The 12909-nt window shown below is 33.8% G+C and overlaps 1 protein-coding gene across 1 annotated transcript in view; it reads left to right on the top strand.

Annotated features, from left to right (window-relative positions):
- LRP1B (LDL receptor related protein 1B) overlaps positions 1 to 12909 on the top strand; it is a 591173-nt gene that overhangs the window by 356712 nt on the left and 221552 nt on the right. The window contains exons 28-31 of the mRNA XM_049799136.1: positions 6957 to 7088; positions 8318 to 8545; positions 11273 to 11447; positions 11754 to 11848. Of these exons, the coding sequence (XP_049655093.1) occupies positions 6957 to 7088; positions 8318 to 8545; positions 11273 to 11447; positions 11754 to 11848 (630 nt within the window). The remainder of the gene's footprint in view (positions 1 to 6956; positions 7089 to 8317; positions 8546 to 11272; positions 11448 to 11753; positions 11849 to 12909) is intronic.

Genomic DNA, 12909 nt, shown 5'->3' with positions numbered 1-12909 from the left:
GTCTTAGAACCCAGTTGTGCATTAGTTATACATAGAAGACTATGGATATATCTCTAAAGTAAATGAGTACTGGCAAGTAAAATTCTCCCTGCACACTAGTAGTCAAAAGATTTGAAGAATGCTCTCTAAAAGCATGCATTGAAAAAAGGAGAGCAATGAATATAACTCACTGTTAGTTTGTGAGTGAATCTAAGCATGATGACAACTGTGATAAGGACTCACAGTGAACAACTCCTAATCTACCTTGCAATATGTGACATATGCTGTCACATAGATTTTTCTGATGGTTTTATTTTAAAATAATAATGAGCTTACATTAAAGAAGAATGTTACTGTTTTTCAGTGGATGTCAGGTTGCTTTATTACTTTTTGAAATAAGCCTCTTGCAAGAATTTACTTTTTAGGCCAGGGTACTGTTAAAAGAAAGCTGTCTGACTTCTGGACAAAAGAATATGTGTGCCCAGGATCTTAAAATAGGGTGGAGTAAATATGCATTTCTGCACGCCCCTTTCAAGTAATGTTTTTTGCTATTTTTTATAATGAGTCACTTCCTGAACTTAGGGATTTGAGGAACTGTGTTCTGTATTTGGGTTTTTCACAGAAGCATTAGAGTTCCCATTAGCCATTTCTTGCTGTCAGAAAAAAAAAAACTATTTTCTGTTTGGACTGGGGCCAGGCAACATCTTTAGAGAGAGACTATAGCCTAGGGAGACATCAGTCAGTATTCCATAGTCACAGATACCTTGGCCTAAAGGCAAATATAAGCTGTAGAAGAGTTTTCAGCTGTTATTTGCCGGATTCAAGAAGTTCAAATATCAAGTTGTGTAATTGCAGCTTTTATTTTATGATGTAGAAAACACCAAATTCCATTTTATGATTGGCCTTCTGGGTTTGCTCTAAATTATTCACTTTCAGTGGAAGCAATTTTTTTCTACAAATCTCTAGTACCTAGCTTTATTGGAGCTACAGAAAAATGGTGATACTATCCAATTACTTCTTAATTTTCTTTTGAATTTGTAGCAATTTTGCAATAAATGAAACAAGATACCATGCAGTTTAGAATACCAAACTAAACTAAACAGTAGATTTACATTGCAAAATGTGACTATAAATATAGCACTGAAGGACAAACATTTTGTAGTTTCAGCTCCATAGGTATACATTTGCATCACCTATGTAAGTTAAAAACTACTGGTTTTAAAAATATATCATGCAGCTTATTTTGACTGAAATAAAGTAGAGCACAACTAAATAAATTCCTGTAGACTAAAGCAGTATTATTTCAGTTAATCTAGGACAGATGCTGATTTAAGGTAGTGAGTTATAGTGTGATATTTGTATGGATGATACAGGTTCATCTGTCGGTAGCCACAGGGGATTGTGGAAGACTTCATGACCAAATGCAGAATGATAATGTGAGTCTGAGACCTACTCATCTTCACAGAATCAAAGCTGTGTGTCAGGAATGCTATTAACATAGCAAACACAGGTTTTCTAGGAAGAATAATTTCTCAACTACCATTATATTTTAAAAATCCACTTGCTGCTAAGAACAAGGTCTTCTATTTTAGGCACAAGAATTTGTACTTGCACCATGAGGTGTACTACTGAGGATAGTGATGAAAGGAGTAAATATAGTGCATTGGAAGGATTGCAACTTGAAAACAGTTAGAAAGCTGTGAATTCCTCACACATTCCCCGTTTTTTTGCATTTCTCAAGGGTATTACTTTGAATTTAAAAAAAAAAAAACAAACAAAAAACAAACAAAAAAAAACCCGAAACAACAAACCAGGGTCATGGCATTATTTTTCTTTTTTCAGATTGAATTTTACAGACTAAAAATCAGGACAAGCGCTATAATAACTGCTGAATATAAAGTATATTGGTACCACTGGGCTCTTTTGTAATTAAAACGTGAAAAACATTTCACTTCATAGCACTGTTCTTTTACAATATTCTGTTGAGGCCTGGATTACCAGCTGTTTAAAATAACTTTTTACAGAAATGCAGCTTAAGATACACATGAGCAAAGTTTTGGCTATTTTATTTGGGGGGGATTTTAAAAATGTTATTAGTTTGAAATTTTATCACAGCCTTCTTGTGTACATTCTTTTTACTTCAAAATTAGCAGCAAGATTGGTATATGTATTATAAATGACGCAAAATATATACAGTCTTTCTGAACTTTAAATTTAATTCCTTTGTGCCTTGTGAAAGTTCCTTTTTTTGTTTTAGGAATTATAAAAGCAGTCTTTCCTACCTTTGTCTTAATTCAGCATCCTGTCTTTGGCAATGGCTCATCAGCGCCTACAGGAGAGTTTGGACCTGGGGGAGGACAACAGCCATGCTCCTCCCGTATAGCCTGTCAGCTTCCACTAACCTATAACTCAGTGATTTTTGAATGGTATCTTTGTGCTTCAAAGGCTTTTAAAGCCTTTGACTGATTCTTCTTGCATGAACTTTTCTAGCTGACTTTAGAGCATACACAAACTCTTGATGTCTATAAATTTTTGGGCAGATGGCTCTGGTGCGTAACTATGCACTGTGTGAGAGAGGACCTGGTCTTGCTTAGTTTAAACCTAATAACTGATAATTCTGTTTGGTGTGTCCTAGCTCTTGTAGTAAGAGGGGTATTGGACAGCCATTTCATAAGTATAAATATAATCTGTTGCTTCAGAAAAGGATCTTGCAGGTATGGATGCTATTTCAGTGGTCATCCTCATGTATGTAACTTGAGATTGTTTTTTTCCTTGTATATTACTACACATGTATTGAATTTTATAAGACATTTTATTTCTCAGTCACTCTGTCATGTAACTGTTGTGTAGCTTTTCACACTTGGATTTAATTTAATCCTTTTTCACTGCTTTTTTGTTACTCACTTTAACAGTAAATTTCTGATTTCTTGAACGTTTTCTATAAAGCATAGCACCTGCTCCTAAAGGTTTAGGAGCCTTTGGCCTTTGGCCCTTCCACATGGTAATGCCCTAGTGTAATAACATTTGTTATTCTTTTCCATCTGTGTTTTATCTGTCTAGTAAGTCAGTATGCTTTTTTAAGGTCGGTCATTCCAGGCAGTCCCTTCTTAGTTTTGGACTTATATCATTAATGACATTTTTCTCTGTTTTTTTGCAGTACCCTTTCATCTCAAACTGTACACTGGGGGGAGTGGGAAAGAGAGAGATTCATTAACAAGAGCTTCAGAATTACCATAAAGATATTGTATCGTATACAATAGATTATCATGAAGAATTGTTCTAACTTGGTGCTAAAAATATTCTTGTTTGTTTTGTTTCATGGTTAATATGTAAATTTTTGTTAGGTGGTATACTGACTAATTCTTCAAGTGAATGATTAAAAACTGAAGTAGAAATAGTGAATATAGGAAATACATATTTATTTTAGAACTAATGCATTCTCTGATCAGTCTTAACTTACAAACTCCAAAGATTAACCCTGAAATAATCAGATATAATCTGGTAGTATAAAGATTTTAACTTGACTAAGTACAGCAGGATGTTTGACCCTGTGAAAAGCAGTACTACCAAAAGTATTGACAGTGAGCAGAGGGATTAGATCTATAACTGGTTTTAAATATGAGCAGGAATAGATTGTCAGCAATTTAAAAGTACCCTTTTGATGTAGTTGTAGTGCATATAGTTGAAAGTGTAGGCAGAATTTAATCAGGTCGCGCACCATTAAAGTATAAGATTAAAATTTTGCCTAGCTAAAATCTGATGCCAAGAAGGGACAGGTTCAATATGAAGTTAATATGGAGGATAAGTTGGTCCATGGTGAATACATATTCAGAGGTTGGCAGAGTAACTGTTCATTTGTCAGCTGGTGATAGAATGTCAGGGGTTTTTTTTAAGGGTTACTGGTCGAGAAAAAGAAACATTTTGTTTAAATAATGTTTCAGAGAGCAGTCAAGAAGAAATATGATGACAAAGAGTGACATGTATATCTGTGCACAGTACTGTAAGAGAAATAGATTGACAAGGAATCAGCAGTGGAAATCAATTAAATAATGCAAAAGGCTGGCCAGTTGGCGAAAATGCCAGTTCTGTGTGTTGCCATGATCAAAAGGAAAATAGATTGGTGGAAATGATTAGGAAAGGAATGAAGAATTATAGACAGTGAACTGTGATGCTCTACAAATCCATATAACTCCCGTATCTTGAGTACTGTATAGAGATCGTATAAAAGATACCAAGAAAGCTTGACAGGCTGATCAAGAGTATGGGAAAGTTTTTGTATGAGGACAGGTAAGCTGATGCTTCTTGAAATACAGCTTATAGACAAGCTTCCGTATGATGGCAGTCTGTGAAATCATAAATGGCATGGAGAAGGTGAATAAGGAATGGTTATGTGGTTGGTTATTCACAACAGAAATAGCAGGAAGTGTTAGAACTAGCACAAGGAAATAAGAGAGCCAAATTTTTGAGAGTCAAAGCAATAGTATACCTATTTGCCTTCAAGAGAATTATTTTTTATTAGAAAGTAAAGAATGGGCTTAGCTGTTATTCAGTGAAAGCACTATGAATATGGAAGGAATAAATACATATGTGCTGGGATAAGTAATTTTTTTTTAATTATGGTAGTTTACTCCTCCAATTCTGTATGCATGTGGAAGCAAATACGTCTGCTTTGTAACACCTCTTTTTCCACCAGTTTTGAATTCTATGATACATGAAGGGGATTGTGATGTGGACAGATAGTACAGAAGTTGTACTGTCTCCTCTTTGTTGATGCTTGTAGCACACTGTAACCACAACTCTTTCTTTAACATGATCATTATCCAGCATGCCTTTTGGTTTTTGTTCTGTATGTTCTTATATTTGATTTCCATACTCAAATAGCAACTTTGGTAGAAAAGAACATAATGCAGTATTTGCACAGAAAGACAAAATGGAGCTTATTATTCTTAGGCCCCAAGTAGATCCTTGCCAAAGACAGTTGAATGCATATAAAGAGGTTGAGGTTCCGCTGAAATTACTGCTTTGTATTGGCAAATAAATTAAAGGAAATGCTGTTTTACAGAACGTATGACTAAACTTTAAATCTCGCAGCAGCAATGTTAAGAATGCCAAAAAATGCAGGAGGTTGAATCACTAGATGATCTCCTGAGAACCCTTACAACCTAGATGATTCTATGATCTCCTTCACAATATTGTCAGTACCCTAAATTATGTTCCATTGTGATGTGCTCATAGGAATAGATGACTTAAATTTACTAATATTAATAGTCCATTAATAATTGATTCTTATCCTGAAGGGCTCCTGGAACCTTCTTAACTTCAGTCTTTTTTCCTCAGCATCACATTTTTTGTTTTCTACACAATGTTGTGAACTTATTAAAAGAGATCACTCCAGATTTTTTTTACATTGTTACTACAGATACAAGAAAAGTGATGATGTTAAATAAACATTTTCTATTGTAATTTTTGGGAAAGGCAGAATCAAATATAAGTCATCACGTAAGGATAATAAGGTATTTATAGTCCATTAGCAGTCAAAGAATATATTAATTTATTAACCAAGAATACATATTTTTAAGCTTATTGGTGCAGCTGACTTCTTGTCAGAGGTTTAGAAGAGCTGACAAGAGAGGATATGAGATGCTTCTTTTTAATAAATCTTGGAATAGCAGGAGAAACTGCAAAGGCTGGGAGAGTGCTGAGTGGCATCCAGTGATGCCAGTGTTTGAAAGGGGCAAATGGGATGACTTTACAGAAAACTGTAAAAGCCTATGATTTTTTTGATAGAATGCTGGAAGATGCTGGATAGAATTTCATTAACCTGTTTATCCAAGGTTTTGAAAGTTTCATTCTTCCTGTAGTACTGGTCAGACAAGTAAGTAGTTAAAGTCAGGAGTTGGTGGATTAATTTACAAGAATCATTCATTGATGAAAAAGAAATGGTTCAATTAAGCAAACCTTGAGTTTGTCTTCAAATTTTATTGCTTGAGTTTAAGCTAAGTTTATTTTGCAAAGAAATTCATATATCGGATTTCTCTAATTATCTAATTACTTATATTGCAGGCTAGCACAGCGTTGGAGGAGTATATTCTAAACTAATTGATTTTGATAATTATAAGTTTGTCTTTATGAGTCAGTCATTCCCACTTCCCTTTTCATTGCTGTTAATTTTCTGTGGTTTTTTTAGTAAAGGGAAAAAGTCAACATTACTTTCTGTTATGCTTGGAATGTCTCTTCAAGAGTGCTCTGGAACTGTGTGTGTATAATAATGAATGAAGATAATCAGAATAGTTTCTAGGTTTTGTAGGAGTAAGGAGTCTTCTCCAGTCAGCTTGCTTCTTGCTTTTTAAAGCAATTCTAGCACATCTTGTTCAATCAGTGAAGTATAAGAAGCTACTTGAAAAAAGCTACACATAGGAGAGGTTTTTCTTTGAGAAAAGTAGAAATACTTTGGCATCTTTTTTCAAATTATTTTTGCATGTTAGATTTCCAACTAGTACTCTAATTTTTTATTGAGAGGGAACATTGAATTTGCCAAAATTTCCAATCCTGAGTCTAAGCTTTGACTCTTCACAAAAAGAAATTTGTTGTTCAGGTCCTCATCTTACTAACATTTTTTAATCCCATGTGTCCTGGTTAGGAGTGTACAGTTCTTTACATTTGAATGTTATAAATAGACTGCAAAATTAATATCTCACTGGGAAAATTGTATCCAGTGGCTTCATGTAGTTACAGTGATAGATTTTGTGGCTGTACTAACAACAAAAAAAAAACCTATAAAAATTTATGCTTGTATGAGAGTTTAATACTAGCCTAGAAAAAGTGATCAGAGCACAAGCTCAGTTAATCAATAAGGCTGGGTTTATCTTCAAACAGAAATTTTACCACGTTTTTACCAGTGTAGATTTTGCTGGTTTGAGAAGCCTTAGTTCCAAAAGGTGCTTTTATATTTTGTGTATTTCATTATTCAATTTTAGCTTCCAATCCGTGTGCTGCTAATGAGGGCAGAGGTCCGTGTTCTCACATGTGTCTGATCAGTCACAACAGAAGTGCTGCATGTGCCTGTCCGCATCTGATGAAACTGTCTTTAGACAAGAAAACGTGTTACGGTAAGTTTTCCTCCCAAAGCCTGACAATTGTATTGATTTTAGAATTTTGAACTGGACAAATTAAAATACAATTAAAATCTTAAAAACAATCTCTACAGTCCATTTTGATGATGTATTTTAAAGGGATATCTGCACTTTGAGAATTGGTAACTTATTCTATTATGCAAGGTATGTGACGCTTTGATATTTATTACCACAGCCGTTTTTTCTGTTGCTTGTGTGTATGATATGTTAGTAAAACTTATCTCTGCAAAACAGAAAGCTTTATACTGCAACGTGCGTCATCAGAAAATGATGAGTCAGGTAAGCTGAATAACAAAAAGATACTAAAAGCTTAAATCTCTACCTGTTCTTCTAAAGTTGTCTTGGTTTTATTTTTAAGGATTAAGAAAATGAAATGAAGAGTAAATATTAGACATGCAGCTTTGCAGGGAAGTTTTATGAAAAATTACAGTAAACACTTTTAAGCTATAAAAGCCCTCAAAATCTCAAATAATTGTGTCTATAATCTGTAAAACCTTGTACTACATTACTCTTTTCAGTGTTGATTAATAATGTTTTGGAAATTAAAAAAAAATATTTTGTTGTAATAAACATATTGTGGGGAAAAATGTTACCTTTTCTGTTCATTCACAGACATCTACTCCAATAATTTAGACTTTTGAGATTAAAAAAAGAGTTCTGTTTTGCCTTTAACGTATCACTCTTTTTCACCAGTGAATGTGTAAATTAGAACAATCAACGTGTTCTTTTTCTTCCACCTGTTTGCCTTTCGCTACGTACACGTACATTGTGGTATTCCTCCTGAGTTTTGTTGATTGCAAAAACTTCCCTGTTACAGCGATACTCTGTTCCCCTGAGATACTAAATGTTAATATCTGTTATGATTGGCAATTGAAACAATATTTTTGGGGGTTGGAATAAGTGGGGTAAAATCTTTAAAATATAATTTTTAACATTTTTCCTTAGACATTCACAAGACCATATTGATCTAGTGGTGTAGTAACATCATGTCCAGCATCCAGAATTAATATATTTTTCCTGTGATTTTTATGCTCTGTAACATACTTTATTTCTCAAGTGTCACTAGGCTGTAGGTTTTCTGGAGAAGTTAAATCACTCATATAAACCTTATTTATGCATCTGTAAAGTGATCTTAAATGACTTGGACTTCTTGTTAGCGATGTTGTAAAGAGGATGAAGAGTGACGTTTTCCTTTTTTCTAACAGAAAGAAAGAAATTTCTTCTTTATGCAAGGCGTTCAGAAATAAGAGGGGTGGACATAGAGAACCCATACTTCAACTTCATCACAGCCTTCACTGTTCCTGACATTGATGATGTGACAGTCATAGATTTTGATGCTGTTGAAGAACGCTTATACTGGACTGATGTGAAAACACAGACCATCAAGCGTGCCTTCATTAATGGGACTGGCTTAGAAACCATTATTTCAAGAGGTAAATAGCATAACATTGAAGTAAAAATAATTCATTATAGGTAACTGTGTGTATAAGCATGCTAAAATATGAGCATGCAAGTTCTCGTTACATGTACCTCTCACTAGTATTGGATAATTGATCTAAACCATAAGAAAGCACAATTTTGTTTAGGATTCTAGGTCATTTTATTGATTCATAATTAATTTTTATTTAAATAAATCGGGATGTAAATAGAATGTAATAAACATTGGTTTTATACAAGATTGAAGTGTATAGTAAACAATGGAAATAGTGTCTTCTGGGGAAGGTAGAAAGAATAAAGATGAAAAGCAGAAAAGTAACAGTATCCCAACATAGCTTTCCATTGAAGAATTTAATGTAGATTTCATATGTCCTTTGCCTATCTGTGCTGACCTAGCAAGGAAATTAGCTCCATCAGAGTTTTTTTTTCTCCAGTCCATGTAGATCTTTTGGCTTTGGCACCACTGGTGAAGCACACAATATGATAGCTTTGTAATTTTGGTGATACTGGTGGTATGCACGTACCGGTTGCCTTCTTGCAGCACATCATGTTCAAACTGATTGCCATCAGGCTGTTTGCAGTACTTGAATGCAGCGAGGAAGTGGAGTCTTCTGATTCTGTGTCTGAATCCTGCATACGTTTGTTCTGTCATTGCTGCTTCAGTTATTTATAATACTACAATTCAGGTTTTCCTTTTTACTGAGCTTTTTCATTATAGGTAGGTTGCTTACAGCAGTAAAAGGAAACAAAATATTGCAAATGGAAAATCATGGCTGGCAGGTTTTTCTGCAGTTGGCGCCTTCATTGTTCCAACGCTTCTGCTCTGTACTTTGAATACAGAAATGTAATGGATTGTAAATTCTATACCTGATTGCTTCAACCCTATGTCAGTAGCTCCGGTATTAAAGTGATACCATTTGTTGTCCTTGCTAGTGGTGTTTTTTTGTTTCCAACCACTGTCAGTTCCCCTCCTGGCAGCACATGATGGTCTTCTATTTTATAATATACCTACCTGCTTGAAAAAAGGGAATCTGTCTGATGGACTATCTGGAGGCAAATTTTGCAGACTTTGGTTTCTCAACTGTTAAATATATGTTTGAAAGGGAAGAGGAGAAAAGAAATAACTTCTTAAAATCAGACCTTTTCTGATTTTGAGAACAAATAAAAAAAAAAACCCAAATACTTCTTAAGCTGATTATTTGGGAACTTCAGAAAAAATAATTAAAGTTCTGCCCCAGTGTCGCTTTAGAAGAAATTCGTTTTGTATTAGCATAATTTGGGAAATCATCGGACAACTATGGCAATATCCCCACTTGGCTATGTAGATAGAAGGAATTTCTTTTGTATGGGTATCTTTATTTTTCCACTGCTATCTCAGAGACAACTTTATTAACAATCAGAGAGGTTTTTCAGTACCAGTAATGAGGACAAGGTTTAGAGTGCCTTTTAGAGCTCTTCTTTACATCTTGAATTGAGGTGCTCAAAACAGAAATAATTGGTTTTTTTAAATGGTAGTAGAATAAAAACATTGTTTACTGTATAAAACATACAGTGAAAAATCACAAAACTTGTCAAGAAACTTAATGAAACTTAAAGAAACATACTATGTATGAGTGTTTCTGTTTATCAACATTCTTTCATATTCTTTTTATTATGGTAGCTTCTGTGGTGGAGGTTTTGGGGTTTTTTTTGTGCCAGATGTAACTTAATGTATATAAAATTTGCAAAATTACAATGTTCTGGCACATCAAAACATTATAAAGACTACTTATTTTGTGTAAATGATCTCATTTGCTTACAGTATATTTTTATATTTCTTATAAGAACATAAGAAGATTTGTAAGCACACACTAGTGGGATTCTCGTTGGATGAATTCTTATGCCAGTGTCACAAAGATGCCAAAGTCATACTTTAATCTTTTTAAGAGTATGAAATGCTTGGTTTTGTAGTTCCTCCAACAAAAAAAACACCCAAAAAGGCAGAGGATCAGTTTAAAATGGGTCAAGGCTATGTATTTGTTATCCTTTGTTGCATTCTCTAAAGTTGGCAAACTTTCTAACGTCCAATCGCTGTTTGACCTTATGTATGTGCAAGCCAGTCCACAGCCACATCCATGTTCATTTGTCAATGACAAAGTAAGTTAACAAACTTTGTTAAGTTGACAAAGAGATAGTGTACAAACTATGAACTCTAATGAAATCATTAAATCGCCCTTGGCCTGTTTCCTTGTCTACAAAGATGATGGCTGGTATGAACCATTGCTATGCCAAGACAGAGCGGCATGTTGGTATCTTGGTCTTGAGCAGTGGGTTTTTTACCCAGCATTTAAGGCAGATATTAACATACATTAACATTTTTTTTAAATCAATACCTTGCTAAGGAAGACTATCACATACAAAACTGCAAAAGTTCAGTGTCTGTCTGATAATTATTTTTGGACAATAGGTTTTATGCTAATTTCTAAAGTAGTATTTATGGAAGATTTCCTAAATCTTCAGTGCAATTTTCATGTTCTTCTTGCAAGTGTATCAGGCCCAAGAAGAAAAATAATGATTATTAATTCTTGGCAACTATTTTATAAATACTTCTGAATAGAATATTGCACAATATTGTTAACAAACTGTAGAAGAAATTGTTGTGTTGTTTGGTTGTTTTTTTTTCTGCAATACTGAACATAATCCAGAAAGAAAATAAAAAGAACAACTGCTTTCACTTTTTGCAGATATTCAGAGTATCAGAGGTCTTGCAGTGGATTGGATATCACGTAATTTATATTGGATTAGCTCAGAATTTGATGAAACACAAATTAATGTGGCACATTTAGATGGTTCCTTGAAAACCTCAATCATCCACGGAATCGATAAACCCCAATGTCTTGCAGTTCACCCAGTAAAAGGGTAAGATATCTGTGGTTTTAATAAATAAACTACGGTAAAGGTCATCAGAAGATTTCTTCTTTGTTCAGATTTTAAGTTTGCCCATTCTGTTTTCTTTCAAACTTAAATGCATGTGTTTGAAAGATTTTGCTGAGAATTTCTGAACTGAGTACTGCTTCCCTACCAAAGCTTACTGTTGATTAAATCATGTAACCATTAGTTGTATCTTTTGCCTGCTTCTAAACTTACAAATGTTTTCACTACTGATGCGTTAAAAATACTGTGTACACAAAGCAACGTTTTAAATATGTTCACTTTTTTCTTCAGTAAGCTCTACTGGATGGATGGTAACACAATTAACATGGCAAACATGGATGGCAGCAACAGCAAAATACTCTTTCAGAATCAAAAAGATCCTGTTGGTAAATACCATTTTTCCTGTTTCTGTTTTTATAGTGCCTTATTGTGGACATTATCTTGAAACACTATTTAAGTATACCATAATGTTTTTCATATACTATATAACAGTGATAAGCACAGTCATAAAGACGTGAAAAACACTGATGTACTCTTGTGTTTCTCAGTTTAAGCTTGTTTTGGCACATTCTAATGGAAATCTACTGTAATGGGTTTAGTATTATTAACTTCTAGAATTAACAGTAGACTGAAGGTGAAGGAGAACCCATCTGAATTTCTCAATCTTTAGATCATGGGTAAGAAAATGTAGACAGCAGGGTTTTAATAAATTATGGGTTTATGTTAGAGGATACTTTGACTGGAAATGTAGAACCTTCCTCACCAGAATCCCAGCTGCATGATCAAAAGATAATTTGGCTCTTAACTTTTCCTTTCACATACAGAAAAGAGAACAGTTGAAGCATACATTGCATATAATGACTTAGCCTCAGTTTTAGTATTTGAGAATTAATATAGTTGATGACAAATTATGGCTAATTTTTTTTTTTTTTAAGCTCTTTCTATATGTACTAGTTATTTATTTATTTTTGGTTCAGGTCTCTTCTTGTAATTTCATTTTTTAGAGAGTTAAAGTAGTTATGTCAATTGTTTTTGCCTTATGAATAGGCCATCAATAAAGTGATTACATTTGAAAGCATTTAGGGGTTTTCATAACTGAATGCATTAAGCAAGCAGAAGCAAAAATAAGTTAAATTGTTAAATAATTCAATAAATTTGATATAAGAGCAACACAAAATGCATTTTTAGACCCTAAATTAAAAGAATTTTGTAGAAATTATTTGGTAACTGTTTTGTTGTTGATTTGATTCCACTTGAAGAGACAGTTATCTATTTATCTGGAGAAGAAAGTGGTAAACCCACTAATTTTAAAGTGAAGCATAAACTCATTTAATAATATTACAACTATATTAAAAAGTAAGGCTGTGTGCAACATTTTGCACTGAATATCCTGTGATCATAGGTCACAAGGTCCTAAAATGCAGTCCTTATGGTTTCTGTCATTGAC

The sequence above is a fragment of the Accipiter gentilis genome, chromosome 1 (assembly GCF_929443795.1).
Source record: "Accipiter gentilis chromosome 1, bAccGen1.1, whole genome shotgun sequence".
In the NCBI taxonomy this organism is placed as follows: domain Eukaryota; kingdom Metazoa; phylum Chordata; class Aves; order Accipitriformes; family Accipitridae; genus Astur; species Astur gentilis.
Note: the sequence above shows the minus strand (reverse complement) of the source record. Positions and strands in the feature narration are given on the sequence as shown.